The 17,601-nt window shown below is 48.7% G+C and overlaps 2 protein-coding genes across 2 annotated transcripts; one reads left to right on the top strand and one right to left on the bottom strand.

Moving 5' to 3' along the window:
* The first annotated feature begins 11,783 nt into the window (after nucleotides 1-11,783).
* Nucleotides 11,784-13,957, top strand: LOC123447155. The gene is made up of 5 exons (XM_045123735.1): nucleotides 11,784-12,410; nucleotides 12,589-12,722; nucleotides 13,209-13,356; nucleotides 13,486-13,592; nucleotides 13,676-13,957. Exons 1-5 carry the CDS (start codon nucleotides 12,122-12,124, stop codon nucleotides 13,715-13,717), a joined length of 720 nt encoding a protein of 239 aa, XP_044979670.1. The 5' UTR covers nucleotides 11,784-12,121; the 3' UTR covers nucleotides 13,718-13,957.
* An 85-nt stretch (nucleotides 13,958-14,042) lies between these two features.
* LOC123447154 (glucosamine inositolphosphorylceramide transferase 1-like) lies at nucleotides 14,043-17,018 on the bottom strand. Its single transcript, XM_045123733.1, has 4 exons — nucleotides 16,773-17,018; nucleotides 16,530-16,658; nucleotides 16,184-16,351; nucleotides 14,043-16,089 (listed from the first exon to the last, which is right to left on the bottom strand). Exons 1-4 carry the CDS (start codon nucleotides 17,001-17,003, stop codon nucleotides 14,410-14,412), a joined length of 2,208 nt encoding a protein of 735 aa, XP_044979668.1. The 5' UTR covers nucleotides 17,004-17,018; the 3' UTR covers nucleotides 14,043-14,409.
* Nucleotides 17,019-17,601: the final 583 nt, after the last annotated feature.

Here is a 17,601-nt window from a genome sequence, read left to right as displayed (position 1 = left end):
TTCCCGTTAAGGAACGCTGTTTTGACGTCCATTTGCCAAATTTCATAATCATAAAAGGCGGCAACTGCTAACATGATTCAGACTGATTTCAGCTTCGCTACGGGAGAGAAAGTCTCTTCGTAGTCAACTCCTTGAATTTGTCGAAAACCCTTTGCGACAAGTCGAGCTTTGTAAACGGTTACATTACCGTTTGCATCAGTCTTCTTCTTGAAGATCCATTTATTTTCTATGGCTCGCCGTTCATCGGACAAGTCCACCAAAGTCCATACTTTGTTCTCATACATGGATCCTATCTCGGATTTCATGGCCTCAAGCCATTTGTTGGAATCCGGGCCCGCCATCGCTTCTTCATAGTTCGAAGGTTCACCGTTGTCTAACAACATGATTTCCATCACTGGGTTGCCGTACCACTCTGGTGCGGAGCGTACCCTTGTGGACCTTCGTGGTTCAGTAGTAACTTGATCCGAAGCTTCATGATCATCATCATTAACTTCCTCTTCAGTCGGTGTAGGCACCACAGGAACAACTTCTTGCGCTGCGCTACTTTCCTGTTCGAGAGGGGGTGTAATTACCTCATCAAGTTCTACCTTCCTCCCACTTACTTCTTTCGAGAGAAACTCTTTCTCTAGAAAGGATCCGTTCTTGGCAACAAAGGTTTTACCTTCGGATCTAAGATAGAAGGTATACCCAATAGTTTCCTTAGGGTATCCTATGAATACGCATTTCTCCGCTTTGGGTTCGAGCTTTTCTGGTTGAAGTTTCTTCACATAAGCATCGCAGCCCCAAACTTTAAGAAACGACAACTTAGGTTTCTTGCCAAACCATAGTTCATACGGTGTCGTCTCAACGGATTTAGACGGTGCCCTATTTAAAGTGAATGCTGCAGTTTCTAATGCGTATCCCCAAAATGATAGTGGTAAGTCGGTGAGAGACATCATAGATCGTACCATATCTAATAAGGTGCGATTACGACGTTCAGACACTCCGTTGCGTTGCGGTGTGCCAGGCGGCGTTAGTTGTGAAACGATTCCACACTTTCTTAGGTGTGTGCCAAATTCGTGACTCAAATATTCTCCTCCACGATCAGATCGTAGACATTTAATCTTTCTGTCACGTTGATTCTCAACCTCACTCTGAAATTCCTTGAACTTTTCAAACGTCTCAGATTTGTGCTTCATCAAGTAGATATACCCATACCTACTCAAATCATCGGTGAGAGTGAGAACATAACGATAACCACCGCGAGCTTCAACGTTCATTGGACCACACACATCAGTATGTATTATTTCCAATAAGTCGGTGGCTCTCTCCATTATTCCTGAGAATGGAGTCTTAGTCATCTTGCCCATGAGGCACGGTTCGCATGTGTCAAATGATTCAAAGTCAAGAGACTCTAGCAGTCCATCAGTATGGAGCTTTTTCATGCGCTTAACGCCGATATGACCAAGGCGGCAGTGCCACAAGTATGTGGGACTATCATTATCAACTTTGCATCTTTTGGTACTCACACTATGAATATGTGTAACATCACGATCGAGATTCATCAAGAATAAACCATTCACCAGCGGAGCATGACCGTAAAACATATCACTCATATAAATAGAACAACCATTATTCTCTGACTTAAATGAGTAGCCGTCTCGCATTAAGCAAGACCCTGATACAATTTTCATGGTTAAGGCTGGTACTAAATAACAATTATTAAGGTTTAAAACTAATCCCGACGGTAGATGTAGAGGTAGTGTGCCGACGGCGATCACATCGACCTTTGAACCATTCCCGACGCGCATCGTCTCCTCGTCCTTGGCCAGTCTCTGCTTATTCCGCAGTTCCTGCTTTGAGTTGCAAATGTGAGCAACAGCACCGGTATCAAATACCCAGGAGCTACTACGAGCGCTGGTAAGGTACACATCAATAACATGTATATCACATATACCTTTAACGTTGCCGGCCTTCTTGTCCGCTAAGTATTTGGGGCAGTTCCGCTTCCAGTGACCTTTTCCCTTGCAGTAGAAGCACTCAGTCTCAGGCTTGGGTCCATTCTTTTTCTTCTTCCCGGCATCTGGCTTACCGGGCGCGGCAACAGCTTTGCCGTCTTTCTTGAAGTTCTTCTTACCCTTGCCTTTCTTGAAACTAGTGGTCTTGTTGACCATCAACACTTGATGCTCCTTCTTGATTTCTACTTCTGCAGACTTGAGCATCGAGTACAACTCGGGAATGGTTTTCTCCATCCCTTGCATGTTGTAGTTAAGCACAAAGCCTTTGTAGCTTGGTGGGAGAGACTGGAGGATTCTGTCAATGATAGCATCATCCGGAAGTTCGACTCCAAGTGAAGTCAGACGACCGTGTAACCCAGACATTTTGAGTATGTGCTCACTGACAGAACTGTTCTCCTCCATCTTACAGCTGAAGAACTTGTCGGAGACTTCATATCTCTCGACACGGGCATGAGCTTGAAATACTAGCTTCAGCTCTTGGAACATCTCATATGCCCCGTGTTGCTCAAAACGTCTTTGGAGCCCCGTTTCTAAACTGTATAACATGCCACACCTGACCAGAGAGTAGTCATCACTTCGCGCTTGCCAGACGTTTAGAACGTCCTGCGCTGCTGCGGGAGCGGGAGGGTCACCTAGCGGCGCATTAAGGACATAAGCCTTTTTAGCTGCTTCAAGGATGAGCTTCAGGTTGCGAACCCAGTCCGCATAGTTGCTACCATCATCTTTCAGCTTGTTTTTCTCTAGGAATGCGTTGAAGTTGAGGTTGACGTTGGACATCTAAAATATTTATAAAGACAACTTTTAGACTAAGTTCATGACAATTAAGTTCATTTAATCAAATTAAGTATGAACTCCCACTTAAATCGACATCCCTCTAGTCATCTAAGTGATACATGATCCATGTTGACTAACCCGTGTCCGATCATCACGTGAGACGGACTAGTCACCATGGTGAGCAACTTCATGCTGATCGTATTCAACCATACGACTCATGTTCGACCTTTCGGTCTCTTGTATTCGAGGTCATGTCTGTACATGCTAAGCTCGTCGAGTCAACCTAAGTGTTTCGCGTGTGTAAATCTGGCTTACACCCGTTGTATGCGAACGTTAGAATCTATCACACCCGATCATCACGTGGTGCTTCGAGACAACGAACCTTCGCAACGGTGCACACTTAGGGGAATACGTTCTCGAAATTTTAGGAGGGATCATCTTATTATGCTACCGTCGTTCTAAGCAATAAGATGTAAAACATGATAAACATCACAATGCAATCATATAGTGACATGATATGGCCATTATCATCTTTGCTCATTTGATCTCCATCTTCAGGCATTGCATGATCATCATCGTCACCGGCGTGACACCATGATCTCCATCATCATGATCTCCATCATCGTGTCTCCGTGAAGTCGTCACGCCAACTACTACTATCACTACTACTATGGCTAACCGTTAGCAATGAAGTAAAAGTAGCAAGCACATGGCGTTGCATCTTATACAATAAATTAAGACAACTCCTATGGCTCCTGCCGGTTGTCATACTCATCGACATGCAAGTCGTGAAACCTATTACAATAACATGATCATCTCATACATCATACATGCAACATCACAACTTTGGCCATATCACATCACATGTCAAAACCCTGCAAAAACAAGTTAGACGTCCTCTAATTGTTGTTGCAAGTTTTACGTGGCTGATTTGGGTTTCTAGCAAGAACGCCTTCTTACCTACGTGACAGCCACAACGATGATATGCCAAAGCTATTTACCCTTCATAAGGACCCTTTTCATCAAATCCAATCCGACTAGAGTAGGAGAGACAGACACCCCCTAGCCACCTTTATGCACGATGTGCATGTCTGTCGGTGGAACCAGTCTCACGTAAGCGTACGTGTAAGGTCGGTCCGGGCCGCTTCATCCCACAATACCGCCGGAAAAGAATAAGACTAGTAACGGCAAGCAAATTGACAAACCATCGCCCACAACTTTTGTGTTCTACTCGTGCATAGAATCTACGCATAGAAAACCTCGCTCGGATGCCACTATTGGGTAACGTAGCATAAATTCAAAAAATTTCCTACGCATGTTCAGATCTTCCTATGGAGAGACCAGCAACGAGAGAGGGGTAAGAGCATCTTCGTACCTTTGAAGATCGCTAAGCGGAAGCGTTTGCTAGAACGTGGTTGATGGAGTCGTACTCGCGGCGATTCCGATCTAGTGCCGAACAACGGCACCTCCGCGTTCAACACACGTGCAGCCCGGTGACGTATCCCGCACCTTGATCCAGCAAGGAGGAGGGAGAGGTTGGGGAATAAGACCAGCAACACGACGGCGTGGTGTTGGTGGAGAGACGAGGTCTCCCGGCAGGGCTTCGCCAAGCGCCGGCAGAGAGGAGGAGGAAGAAGTGCAGGGCTGCGCCGAGAGAGAGATTAAACCGTGTCTCAAACAGCCCCGGACCTCATCTATATATAGGGGGAGAGGGAGGGGGCGCAGCCCTTAGGGTTCCCACCCCTAAGGGGTGCGGCAGCCCTCAGATGGGGAAGGGGTGGCGGCCAGGGCAAGGGGGAGGGGTGGCGCACCCCTCTGGTGGGCCTAAGGCCCACCTAAATTAGGGTTCCCCCCTCTTTTCCTTTCCCCTGCGCCATGGGCTGAGTGGGGAGGCATACCAGCCTAACTAGGGGCTGGTTCCCACCCCCACTTAGCCCATCTTACCTCTTGGGGTCGCAGCCCCCCTTCGGTGGTCCCCCGGGACCACCTCCGGTGGTCCCGGTACGTTACCGGTGATGCCCGAAACACTTTCGGTGTCCGAAACCATCCGTCCTATATATCAATCTTTACCTCCGGACCATTCCGGAGCTCCTCGTGACGTCCGGGATCTCATCCGGGACTCCGAACAACTTTCGGTAATCTCGTATAACAATTCCCTATAACCCTAGCGTCATCGAACCTTAAGTGTGTAGACCCTACGGGTTCGGGAGACAGGCAGACATGACCGAGACACCTCTCTGGCCAATAACCATCAGCGGGGTCTGGATACCCATGGTGGCTCCCACTAGCTCCACGATGATCTCATCGGATGAACCACGATGTCAAGGATTCAATCAATCCCGTATACGATTCCCTTTGTCTGTCGGTATAGAACTTGCCCGAGATTCGATCGTCGGTATACCTATACCTTGTTCAATCTCGTTGCCGGTAAGTCTCTTTACTCGTTCCGTAGCACGTCATCGTGTGACTAACTCCTTAGTCACATTGAGCTCATGATGATGTTCTACCGAGTGGGCCCAGAGATACCTCTCCGTCACACGGAGTGACAAATCCCGATCTCGATTCGTGCCAACCCAACAGACACTTTCGGAGGTACCCGTAGTGCACCTTTATAGTCACCCAGTTACGTTGTGACGTTTGATACACCCAAAGCACTCCTACGGTATCCGGGAGTTGCACAATCTCACGGTCGAAGGAAAAGATACTTGACATTAGAAAAGCATTAGCATACGAACAATACGATCTAGTGCTAGGCTTAGGATTGGGTCTTGTCCACCACATCATTCTCCCAATGATGTGATCCCGTTATCAATGACATCCAATGTCCATGATCAGGAAACCATGATCATCTATTGACTAACGAGCTAGCTAACTAGAGGCTTGCTAGGGACACATTGTGATCTATTCATTCACACATGTATTAGTGTTTCCTGTTAATACAATTATAGCATGAACGATAGACGATTATCATGAACAAGGAAATATGATAATAACCATTTTATTATTGCCTCTAGGGCATATTTCCAACAAATACCGTGGGCGATATTTCCAACACCTGTCGTCGTCGAGTGGCGCCTCAAGATCACACCATACGAAAGGGTCTTATGTAACACAACCAATTGGCTACGCAGAGGGTCTCGTGTATTGAGAAAATCTTGCCTCTTAACCGTTGCTATGGAAGGAAAAAAGAGGAAGAAGATGAGGAGGAGAATGAGTGGAGGAGAGAGCGAGGTGGCACGTGAGGAGCCAACGATCCGGTTGATTTTTGGGTAAATTCACTCGGTTGATCCAAAGTGTTTTGGTAGGTACCACTTTTCTAGTTTGGAGGTAAAAGCCTACGCCCTGCTTTTTGTGTTATTGATGATGATCTCGATTACAAGGGTGCGGAATCATAACCTGGTTCTTGAGGATTTCTTACTTGATCCCTCTACCTCAGGGGCTCCCCTTTATATAGGTTGAAGCCCTAAGATTACAACAGAAATCGGTCGTAGTACAACCCGTGACCTATTCTAATTCCTACTCATCTTGTTTCTCAAGTATGAAAATTTCCTTAAGACTTCCCTCGGTGAACTGTCCCACCTAGTGCAGATCTATGAGCCGGCCTTCTCTGTCGAGCCGCCTCCTAGGCCTTGAACTCCAGGGCTTCCATAGCCCTAGTAATGACCCTGGTTATGAGCCGTCGCTAATCAGTCCAGTCACACCCTGACCGGGTCAATACCGTGGGCGATATTTCCAACACCTGTCGTCGTCGAGTGGCGCCTCAAGATCACACCATAGCACCGCCCACGAAAGGGTCTTATGTAACACAACCAATTGGCTACGCAGAGGGTCTCGTGTATTGAGAAAATCTTGCCTCTTAACCGTTGCTATGGAAGGAAAAAAGAGGAAGAAGATGAGGAGGAGAATGAGTGGAGGAGAGAGCGAGGTGGCACGTGAGGAGCCAACGATCCGGTTGATTTTTGGGTAAATTCACTCGGTTGATCCAAAGTGTTTTGGTAGGTACCACTTTTCTAGTTTGGAGGTAAAAGCCTACGTCCTGCTTTTTGTGTTATTGATGATGATCTCGATTACAAGGGTGCGGAATCATAACCTGGTTCTTGAGGATTTCTTACTTGATCCCTCTACCTCAAGGGCTCCCCTTTATATAGGTTGAAGCCCTAAGATTACAACAGAAATCGGTCGTAGTACAACCCGTGACCTATTCTAATTCCTACTCATCTTGTTTCTCAAGTATGAAAAATTCCTTAAGACTTCCCTCGGTGAACCGTCCCACCTAGTGCAGATCTATGAGCCGGCCTTCTCTGTCGAGCCGCCTCCTAGGCCTTGAACTCCAGGGCTTCCATAGCCCTAGTAATGACCCTGGTTATGAGCCGTCGCTAATCAGTCCAGTCACACCCTGACCGGGTCAATACCGTGGGCGATATTTCCAACACCTGTCGTCGTCGAGTGGCGCCTCAAGATCACACCATACGAAAGGGTCTTATGTAACACAACCAATTGGCTACGCAGAGGGTCTCGTGTATTGAGAAAATCTTGCCTCTTAACCGTTGCTATGGAAGGAAAAAAGAGGAAAAAGATGAGGAGGAGAATGAGTGGAGGAGAGAGCGAGGTGGCACGTGAGGAGCCAACGATCCGGTTGATTTTTGGGTAAATTCACTCGGTTGATCCAAAGTGTTTTGGTAGGTACCACTTTTCTAGTTTGGAGGTAAAAGCCTACGTCCTGCTTTTTGTGTTATTGATGATGATCTCGATTACAAGGGTGCGGAATCATAACCTGGTTCTTGAGGATTTCTTACTTGATCCCTCTACCTCAGGGGCTCCCCTTTATATAGGTTGAAGCCCTAAGATTACAACAGAAATCGGTCGTAGTACAACCCGTGACCTATTCTAATTCCTACTCATCTTGTTTCTCAAGTATGAAAAATTCCTTAAGACTTCCCTCGGTGAACTGTCCCACCTAGTGCAGATCTATGAGCCGGCCTTCTCTGTCGAGCCGCCTCCTAGGCCTTGAACTCCAGGGCTTCCATAGCCCTAGTAATGACCCTGGTTATGAGCCGTCGCTAATCAGTCCAGTCACACCCTGACCGGGTCAATACCGTGGGCGATATTTCCAACACCTGTCGTCGTCGAGTGGCGCCTCAAGATCACACCATAGCACCGCCCACGAAAGGGTCTTATGTAACACAACCAATTGGCTACGCAGAGGGTCTCGTGTATTGAGAAAATCTTGCCTCTTAACCGTTGCTATGGAAGGAAAAAAGAGGAAGAAGATGAGGAGGAGAATGAGTGGAGGAGAGAGCGAGGTGGCACGTGAGGAGCCAACGATCCGGTTGATTTTTGGGTAAATTCACTCGGTTGATCCAAAGTGTTTTGGTAGGTACCACTTTTCTAGTTTGGGACGTCTTTTCTTCTGAAAATCTAAAAATTGGTACGCCATCAACTAGTCGAACTAGAGTAAAGTCTGAAAAAACCTTGATTTCATACACCTCGTCGGAATTAAACCCTACACCACTTTAAAACGGTTTGGTGCACTAGTAAAACTAAAAAACCAATCCCCACCAGTATATTTCTTTGCTCTCACTGACTATGTGTTCAGAGCAGGGATAGCTCTCGCGAACACGCCTGCTGTTGGCGGGCGCGCTGCGCCGTCGGCCTGATCTCCCGTCCCCGGCCGCCCCTGCCTCCGGCTGGCTCGGATCTGCAAGCCCACCGCCGTCCTCTTTTCGTCCATCCCGCTCCCTAGCTCGGCCGCCTCCGTTTCTCTTCTGTTGTAGTCGCCCATCCAGCGGTCGGCCTCCCCTACCGCTCGGGCATGTGCCTCGGCGAACTCCGTCCCTCATCAACAGCAGCCATTACCCCCCTTGCACTTCCCCTTGCTCGCGGCCAATGCCTCCAGCATCGAAGTCCTCCGCCCCAGCTACGTCGACCGGGCGCCACGCAATGCCCGGCATCGATCCTCCCCGACCCCGCCGGCGTGCTATAGCCCAGCACCTGGCGTTGAGGTCATGGATGAGGAGCTCCGATCCACCGCCGCCGACGCCTGGGTGCCTCTGCCAGCTCCGTGTGAGGCCTCGAACACCGACGGCGCTGACGCCGGTTATCCCAGTTGGTCTGCCGCGCACCATTGTTATGGAGACAGCCTAAGCATGAAGATGAATATGACACGTGGGGTACGAATGTCGGTGAGACTAAGAGCATCTCTAACAGTGTGTATGTTTAATCGTTGGTATAAGTGTTCACATCAGCAGTCAACAATATATCATACAAGTTCTTTAATGGAGTGTATGTATGTAAAATAACTAAGCGGGTCTACTAAATGTTGAAGAAATGACCATGCTTGCCTTGAAGCTTGTGCCTGAACCGTTGCTTCAAGTTCATACGATTTGATTCTCTCTCTTCTTTTATTATGCATCATTGTCATCAAAGTCGTCTATGTAACAATTTTACCGACGATAATCATACGACTATTGAAGATGCCCTAAACTACGATCCTGGCCGGGAACGACATTTTCCCGATGCAGCAAACGAGCTCCGGGTTAGAATTGACCGGGATCGAAGAGCATAGGATGCCGATTTCAGGGATTCGAAGTTGAGGGTTTAAATCCGATAAGATGTATGAACTCAAGGTTTATTTTAGACTTGACTCGTCGAACTATTACTTGCGTTGCGTGCGCACCAATCCTGACAGACGCACGCCGGCCGTTGCTCGCTCGCCGGGGTACGTACGATGTAAACGGGGTGTCGACGACTTGTGGACTTGTTTACTACTACTGCGTTTGGGTGTGGGTTGGCCGGCACAGCAGCCAACAGTGGCTGGATCTTTGATCGGTACCAAGAGCCGCCCGCCCTCTTGGGGTTGACACTCTGCTGCTTCTGCTGTTAGATAGAGTATTCTTTTTCTTCCAGTGGCTTGCCGCTTTAATTAGGTTCTCTGAAACCATATAGGAGTCAGGCTCTGGGTACCCCGGAACTGCACATGCAAATTGCCCTGGTCAACAGTTTACCTAGGAGTATTAAAATAATAATGCGCTCTTATAAAATTTATTTATTTAAAAAAAAGGTAAACTGCTGGCATATACTCTGTTGGTATAGTTTAAAAAGCAAAGGTACAGTGTGCATGTTCAGGCTTGGCAGTCAGTCAGGCAGCCAACGAACGGCATCACCACATCTCTGTTGCAGATGCAACCAATAATGCAACGACGGAATAAATAGAGCTTGTAGTTGTAGGGCACATGCACGATGCATCCTGTGAGTGAGTGTGAGGTAATAATATAATCTGTCTTATTACTTGTATATACCATGGGTCAATAGCGCAAGAAATGCAGAGACAAAATCTACCGGCCACCCAAATTTCATCGTGGTATATGTATAGGCAAAGAAAGTTAGATCTGGTGTAACTGGTTGCATTGGTTAAATACATGGTAAAACCTTTTTTTTAAACGGAGGCAAAAAAATTGCCTCATCCATTAATTATGAAGAAGTTAAGAGTTGCTTTTACAACCAAAAGTAAAAAAAGATCATTACAAAGTCATTACTCTCGCCGTAGGATCATGCTCAAGTGCTTAGCGTCAGCGGTAACCCGGAGCATAGCCTCGTTCTTGATGTTGGAGAGGAGAACAAACAGTAGCGAATACTTGTGCCTGAAGACTCTAGTATTCCGCTCATACCAAACCGTCCAGCAAACAAGCATGGTGAGGGATGCCATCGCTTTCCGGTTGGCAGAAGTCTTGTCGGACATATTGAGCCACCAATCCTTGATTGAGCGCTCATGCGTCCATTGAGAGGTGTCGAAGTGCAAGAGGTTTAGCCAAGGCTTGATCATGCCCCAGAGCCTCAAGGTGTATCGGCATTTGAAGAATAGGTGGCTCGCTGATTCCTGTGTCTGCTTGCATAGAGGGCACAGACCATATTTTGGCCACCCGCGCCTCTCCAGTCTATCCGCGGTCCAAATCCTGTTTTGAATGGCCAGCCAGGCAAAAAAAAATTGACTTTGGGGGGAGCCCATGTCTTTCATACCGCATAGGTCATGGGTGAGTGAGTGGGTGTCGTGAAACTGTGCTTTGTAAACCGAGGTGGCGGAGTAGAGCCCGCTAGCCGTGTGCTTCCAAATGATGTCGTCGGCGGTATCCTCCTGGAAATGGATCGCACGTAAACCGACCCATAAGATCACAATTTACCGAATGTGGTTCATTGTCCAGTTGTCAGGGAGCGTAATCTTGGACAGCCAAGCGTCACCATGCATGGCTTTCCTGACCTTCCAATTCTTTGTGGTTGATGCCTAAAAAATGAACAGTGCCATGTCCATCGACCTTTCTCCATTCAGCCAAGGTGAGTCCAAGAACGGCGTGAGAGTCCAAGGTCAACTGGGGAGTGGTGTGCCGACTACGGACATTGGAGGATTGGGTATTATCGACCTGACTAAATCCGCGAAGGCACTAAGGCTTAGACGGTTGTGGTTTGAATGGAAGGAGCCAGCAAAGTTATGGGTTGGGTTAGAAAATCCTGCTGATGACCTTGACGGGCATCTCTTCTGTGCGTCCACGCATATTATCTTTGGACATGGTAAAACCTAGATCCCGAGATTGCGCGGACACACTAATATTGTGAAACAGAGGAAGTAGTTCCCTCCGACATATTCCACTAGTAGTATTTCCTTGGGAAGGTTCTGTAACGAACGAACTGGCTGGCTCTCTCCCAGCATCTTGAGACGCAGGGTAAATCAATCCAGGATGAAAACCACCTGGATTTCATTTCGTTTCGGTTGGATTGGCCCCGTGCCATGCGGCGCACGTGGAAATATGCCGGTACTGACGGACGGTTAGCATATGGATGGATGGATGGACGGATGGAATCCGTTGGCACTTGGCAGGGAGCGATGACCCAGGAACAGCCGAGCGAGCAAGTACCAGCCAGCGGATCCCAGACCTGCCTGCCTTCCCGGCGGGCGGCTGGATCCAATCGGCGGCGTGCTCAGACCCAGACCCACAGAGATCCACTTGGAATAAGATAAGCACAAAGCGCGCCCGCGCGCACGCATGACGCTACATACATATATATACATCCCGCCATTTCTAGGTGGTAGCCCACGGCAGGCAGCGACTGACCCTCCGCGCCGACGAAGAGCTCTTTCTCCCCTGACTGACTAGTCTCTCGTCTCCCTCTCGACCCGCTCCTCGCGCACCCCAGAGGCCATCCATCGTCTCTCCTCCTCCTCCTCTCGCACCTTATCTTACTCGCTTATATACCTTGTCCTTCCTTCTCGATCGGGGAACCAACCAGGAAGAAGAAGAGAGGGAGGGGGGGTGGGTGGGTGGAGAGAGAAAAAGAGGTGGAGAGAGAGGGACAGAATCATGGCACTGCGGCCCGGCATTGGCTGCAGCGGCGTCGTCGTCTTGGCGCGAGCAGGGTCGCGGTGTCTGGCAGCGGCGTCCCACCACCACCAGCACGCGCCCTCCCCCTCCCCCTTCCTCCACCTGCGCGTCAATGGCGGCGGCAGGCAGGCTAATCTCCTCTCGCGCAAGCCCACCGGCAATGCCATGAGGGCGAGGAGGCGCGACCTCCACGTAGCCGCGTCGGCGGCCAGTGTCACGCCCCGCGGCGTCGGCGCCAGCGCCAGCGACGTCCTCTGGCCTTCCGCCGGTGAGTCCGTCCGTCCGTCTGAATTATTAAGCTTTTGCGCTTGGCCGGATGCGGATGGTCTCTCTCTTCAACGGTTACCTGCCACACAAAGATTGCAACCATTTGAGAGCATCTTCAGAAATATGGCCTCCAGTTTGACATATATATTTTCCTCATGTTAAAATCATGATCGATGCAGGCGCATTCCTGGCAATGGCAGCGCTGGGAAGGATAGACCAGATGATGGCCTTCAAGGGGGTGTCATTGACAATAGCACCGCTGGGGGCCGTCTGCGCCGTGCTCTTCACCGCCCCAGACTCACCAGCTGCCAAGGTTCCTACCTACTCCTACCTTACAAGTCAACACTATTCTTTTTATTATCTCTGTTTGTATCACATTCACACACAGCTACCAACAACCTAACCTAGGGCAGATTTACAATGACCTAGTACCCTGATTAGCTTCAAACAAAATCTATGTGCATCTAACTGTTTCTTACCAGTAGCATCCTTCTTTGAGAGTTGGTGCAATATACTACTCCCTCCGTCCGTCCGGAATTACTTGTCATAGGTCCTAGATAGTAGATACACCCGTTTCTATACTTTTTTGCGACAAGTAATTCCGGATGGAGTACACACAGGGTTTCCAACAAACCAACTTTGCAAGTAATATTCATCAACAAAACTATAGATTTTGATGATCCCTGAAATTTTCAGTGCAGCACAAGGCTATGTGGCTTTTTCGTGTGCCTTGCAGTGAAACGAGAGGTCCGGATAACCGGTACTAAGTACTAACGCTTTCCGGTGGAAATTCTTGCAGAAATATAACATGTTCGTCGCCCAGATCGGCTGTGCAGCCATCGGCGTCCTCGCCCTTTCCTTGTTTGGGCCCGGATGGCTAGCGAGGGGTGCAGCTCTTTCTGCGTCCATAGCATTCATGACCATCACAGGCTCTTCGCACCCTCCGGGTAAACCCTCAACACAAATACTGAATTTGTCTTACTGAGCTCTTATTCATACGTGGCTTCTTTCTTTCAGCTACGAAATGCAGCAGATAAATAGTTTAAGCTCACCTCTTTTATTTATGATAACTGCAGCTGCGAGCTTGCCTCTCTTGTTTATCGATGGCCCCAAGTTTCACGGCTTACAACTTTGGTATGCGCTTTTCCCTGGGGCTGCCGGCTGCGCCATCCTTTGCTTGATTGTAAGTTAATAGCTGTACATCCCATCTATCCTGAAACTAGAGCAGAATTATTAGATTGAGAATCGAACATTGACCCTTTGCAGCAAGAAGTGGTGGTTTACCTGAAGAAGAACTGCAAGTTTTGATTCAAGCGGCGGCATTTCCTGATTCTTGATGATGGTTTGATTATTATCAAACCTGTGCCATACATAAGTTGACGAACCGGCCTTCGGATGAAGTTGATAAATGTAGATTTAGTCTTCTTGGTTCATTTACCAAGGAAAAGTAGTAGGAAAAGAAGCTGATTTTGCTTCATAATTGTTATTGATCATGGTTCACACCATGAAAATGTGAAGTATATATATACCAATCTGAATGGAATGTCATATCTGGAGTGGACACAGAAATGCCTTTTTTTCCAATAGTATTCTTCATGCAATGCAACCTGCGACTGCAGAGGACAAATAAACATTTCCAATAACCTCTGTTAATCTGAAATGAAAAAACAAACTACTCATTCTGGACCATGGTAGCAGTTGCATGCACACTGACAATGACAAATTACAATCTGCAAACCCGATACAACTCTGATTACCAACTGAAAAGGTAAAAAGTGCATCGAGTAATCTATACAGGTGCGTCCATAGATGCAATAAAATATGTTATCTACGGAAAAGTATAGAAAGGGGATAATATACTTAACTGTATACAAACGGCCACTTCAGTGTTGCACTAATCATCCTGAACTACTAAGCCCTCTGCTTTTACCAACTTGGAAACTTAGCTAATCAGACTATGCAAGTCTCAAGAAAAAGGTATCCAGTTATCTGTGTTACTACTATACATCCCAGCCATCACCTCGACTGCTAAATAACCTTTTAGCAGTTAAGTTCCCATAGAGTTCCGAAAACTTAGCAAGGCATTTGCTCCTCACATGATAATGTGCTTGTGTGTTTCGACTAATGGCTACTCCTGAAAACTTAGACATATCAATTGCCCAAGCTGGCTTTACATACTCCACCGTGCTCGTTGAGCTTGCATTTGCAAACAGGAAATTTAGAAGGACATCCTCACAATTGAAGAAACTGTCCACCATCTTCCTTCCTACCTCGGCCTTCTTGCTCCAATACCTCTCAAAGGCCAAGCCATGATCCATGAATGCTGCTCCAGTCAGTATCATGTTATAACCTCCTTGTTGCCGAGCATACCTCTCACTGCGGTATTCCGGTGGAGTACCTTCAGCGAGGCGTGGGTAGTACCCAACAATACGATCGGGGTGCTCCCTCCAGACCTTGAACCCACGCTCTAAGTCGTCACATGGCATCATGATATCATCATCGAGCTCCATAACAGCTCTTGTCTTAATTTTTTCATCTATGTTGAATCTATTGTTCAGAGTGTTCTTATCTTCAACTCTGACCCTGACAGGAACGGCTGACTTCAGTTCATTTTGCACTGGGGGGCGGCCTTTATTCCAGACAACTACAATCTCCCTCACTGATGCACATTTGGAGTAATGCTCCACAAACATCTTCAGATTCCAAAGACGAGCATCATATGTCATAGTTAACAGCGTGAACTGCGAGTACCTACCCTTGATTGGATATGGCTCCTCAGCACCATTGCCACCAAATATGCAGTGAGTTCCAAGACAAGTTAGAAAAGTTAAAATCAGTGTTACTAGCAAAGCATAAACTCGTCCCTTCCAAGTTCTGTAGTTGATTCTCCCACCAAGAAGAGAACCCAACTTGTTCAAACCGGAAAACAGCGAGCTTAGCTTATACTTCAGAAAGAGCTGCTGCCTTCCATGTAATAAATCATCCCGTTTCTCAGTATGCGGAACACACCATCTGAGTGGTATGGTGCATCTAATTGCACCAATAAGCCCACCAAGCAGAAGAACTAGTAACAGAGTGACTCCATAAAACATGTAGCCTATGGTCAGACGGTCAACCGAATCACCTGAGGGCACTCTGTCACCATCCATTACCCCAATCCAGAGTTGGCTTGAAGGAAGCCACTGAACATCAAGGTGATGGGACCGTGCGCCATTCCATGCATTTCGACCCTTGCGGGGCTTGTCAAAGACAAATGGGACCTCAGTTTCCTTGTATTCATTTGCTGTTAGGATTTCAACTCTGAACACTTTAATACCATGGCCAGACACACCACCACTCTGTTTACCTATACGATAGAGATCGCCGTCATAAACGAAGGGCCTGCCTCCATTTCTAAAACTCGGCCCGTTATCCATGCTACGGATGGTATTACGTCTGTGTGGATTCCAAGGAGCAAGAGGAGAGCTGCTATACCAGATACTGAGCTCCCCGTTCCGTTTCACGCCGTAAGAACTCAAATCTGACCCAATGAGCCAGTAGGAACCCCTGAATTTTATGATGACTGAATCCACAAGTGGCTTCTCCACAAGGACCTTCTCCAGTGCCCACTTAAGGGGGAAATCCAAGGCACGATACAGCCGGAGATCTCCGTTCTTGCTGCTCTCAGGCATCATGTAGACCTGTGGAGCAAAGCAAGCAAAGAAGCGCATGTGAGAATGGATTAGAGCATGAACTTGTTGGGTACAGACAAGCAGATGTGAGTGGGACATTTGCCTTGCCATTGTAGCTGAACACATATGGGTACGAGAGATGCCACTCCTCATCCAGCACCACGCCCAGCTGCTGCCACGTCGCGCCGGCGTCCCTGCTCACGGCGGCGGCGATGTCGCCTTGCGACGTGACGGGGTTCTTCGTCTCGAAGAACATGTAGATGCCATCGCCCTGAGGAGAATTTAGCTTCAGGTCCATCAGGGCAGGAACAGGAATCGATCATGGCAGGCAGTTATCGAAATTCACATGGAAGATGCCGGCAGGGTTGGGATCACAATCATTTTTTCACAACTAATGCTGCCGCTGCTGATCTCGCCTGTGGGTCGGTGTCCAAATGTTTGGTTCGAACCTGGAGGAAGAGGAAGGGGCTGGCGACGAAGCTGCTGGGGTGCCCGGCCTCCGCCACGTCCGCGCAGGTCACCGCCGGGTTCGCGACCGGCCACGCCGCGCCCGCGCCCGCGTCCGCCGAGGCTCCCCACTGCACGCACGCGAGCCACGGAAAGCCAGCTGAATTAATTTAACGCCACGAACGACGGCGACGCGCCGTCTGGGGAGAGGGGGAAGGGTGGAATCGGGGAAGACGTGGGGTTACGTGTTCGATGGACTTGAGGGCGAACGGGGAGTCGCCGAGGAAGACGCCGGCGGACCAGGAGCCCTCGGGGTCGGGGCGGCAGCGGCGGGCGGCGGGCGGGCTGGGGAAGCGGGGGCCGAGGGCGCGGGAGAAGGCCGCGGCGACGAGCGCCAGGAGGGCGGCCACCGCGGAGAGGTAGGCGGCCGGGTGGAGGCGGCGGCGCTGCGTCGCCGGCGACGACGACGACGACATCGGCGGTTGGAGATGGGATGCAGGTGGATACGTGTCGCACGGCGCGCGCTTCGGGGGCTCTTTGCGCGGAACTGAACGTGACAGTTGCGCGACGATCATGGGACGTCGATGCTCGATCCGACGGCTTCCGTGAGCCCGCAGGAAACGCGCAGTCTCGTCTCGTCTTCCTTTGCCCGTGGCAACCGTGCAGCAGCGTGACGAAAAACTTCACAACAATGAGACGGGAGTTCATTACTTGCAACAGAAGTTGCATCGAATGCATGGATCATCAATCAACCACGTCTGCAGGCAGAACGAGCCGTCGACGCACGGTAGCCGTCTAAATTTTCATGCATGTGATGGAACATCATATCATCATGACTCGTGACGGAAGTTTATTTTACCCACTTACTTGTTCGAAGTCTATGTCAGGACATGTACAATGGTTGAAAAGTCGGTCTTATCTTGAACCCGCCACGTAACTTAGAGATGACAATGAAACATGGTGTGCAACGAATGATGGAGCTTGATCAGAATTATAGGAGGGGCTAATCCATGTAGGAAGGGCTATTTAATCAAAAATTGAGCAAAACACCATCATTCTTGTTTAATTATGTGC

The sequence above is a fragment of the Hordeum vulgare genome, chromosome 4H, assembly GCF_904849725.1.
Source record: "Hordeum vulgare subsp. vulgare chromosome 4H, MorexV3_pseudomolecules_assembly, whole genome shotgun sequence".
NCBI lineage: Eukaryota > Viridiplantae > Streptophyta > Magnoliopsida > Poales > Poaceae > Hordeum > Hordeum vulgare.
The sequence above is the reverse complement of the archived record's forward strand: the minus strand, read 5'-3'. Positions and strand labels throughout refer to the sequence as shown.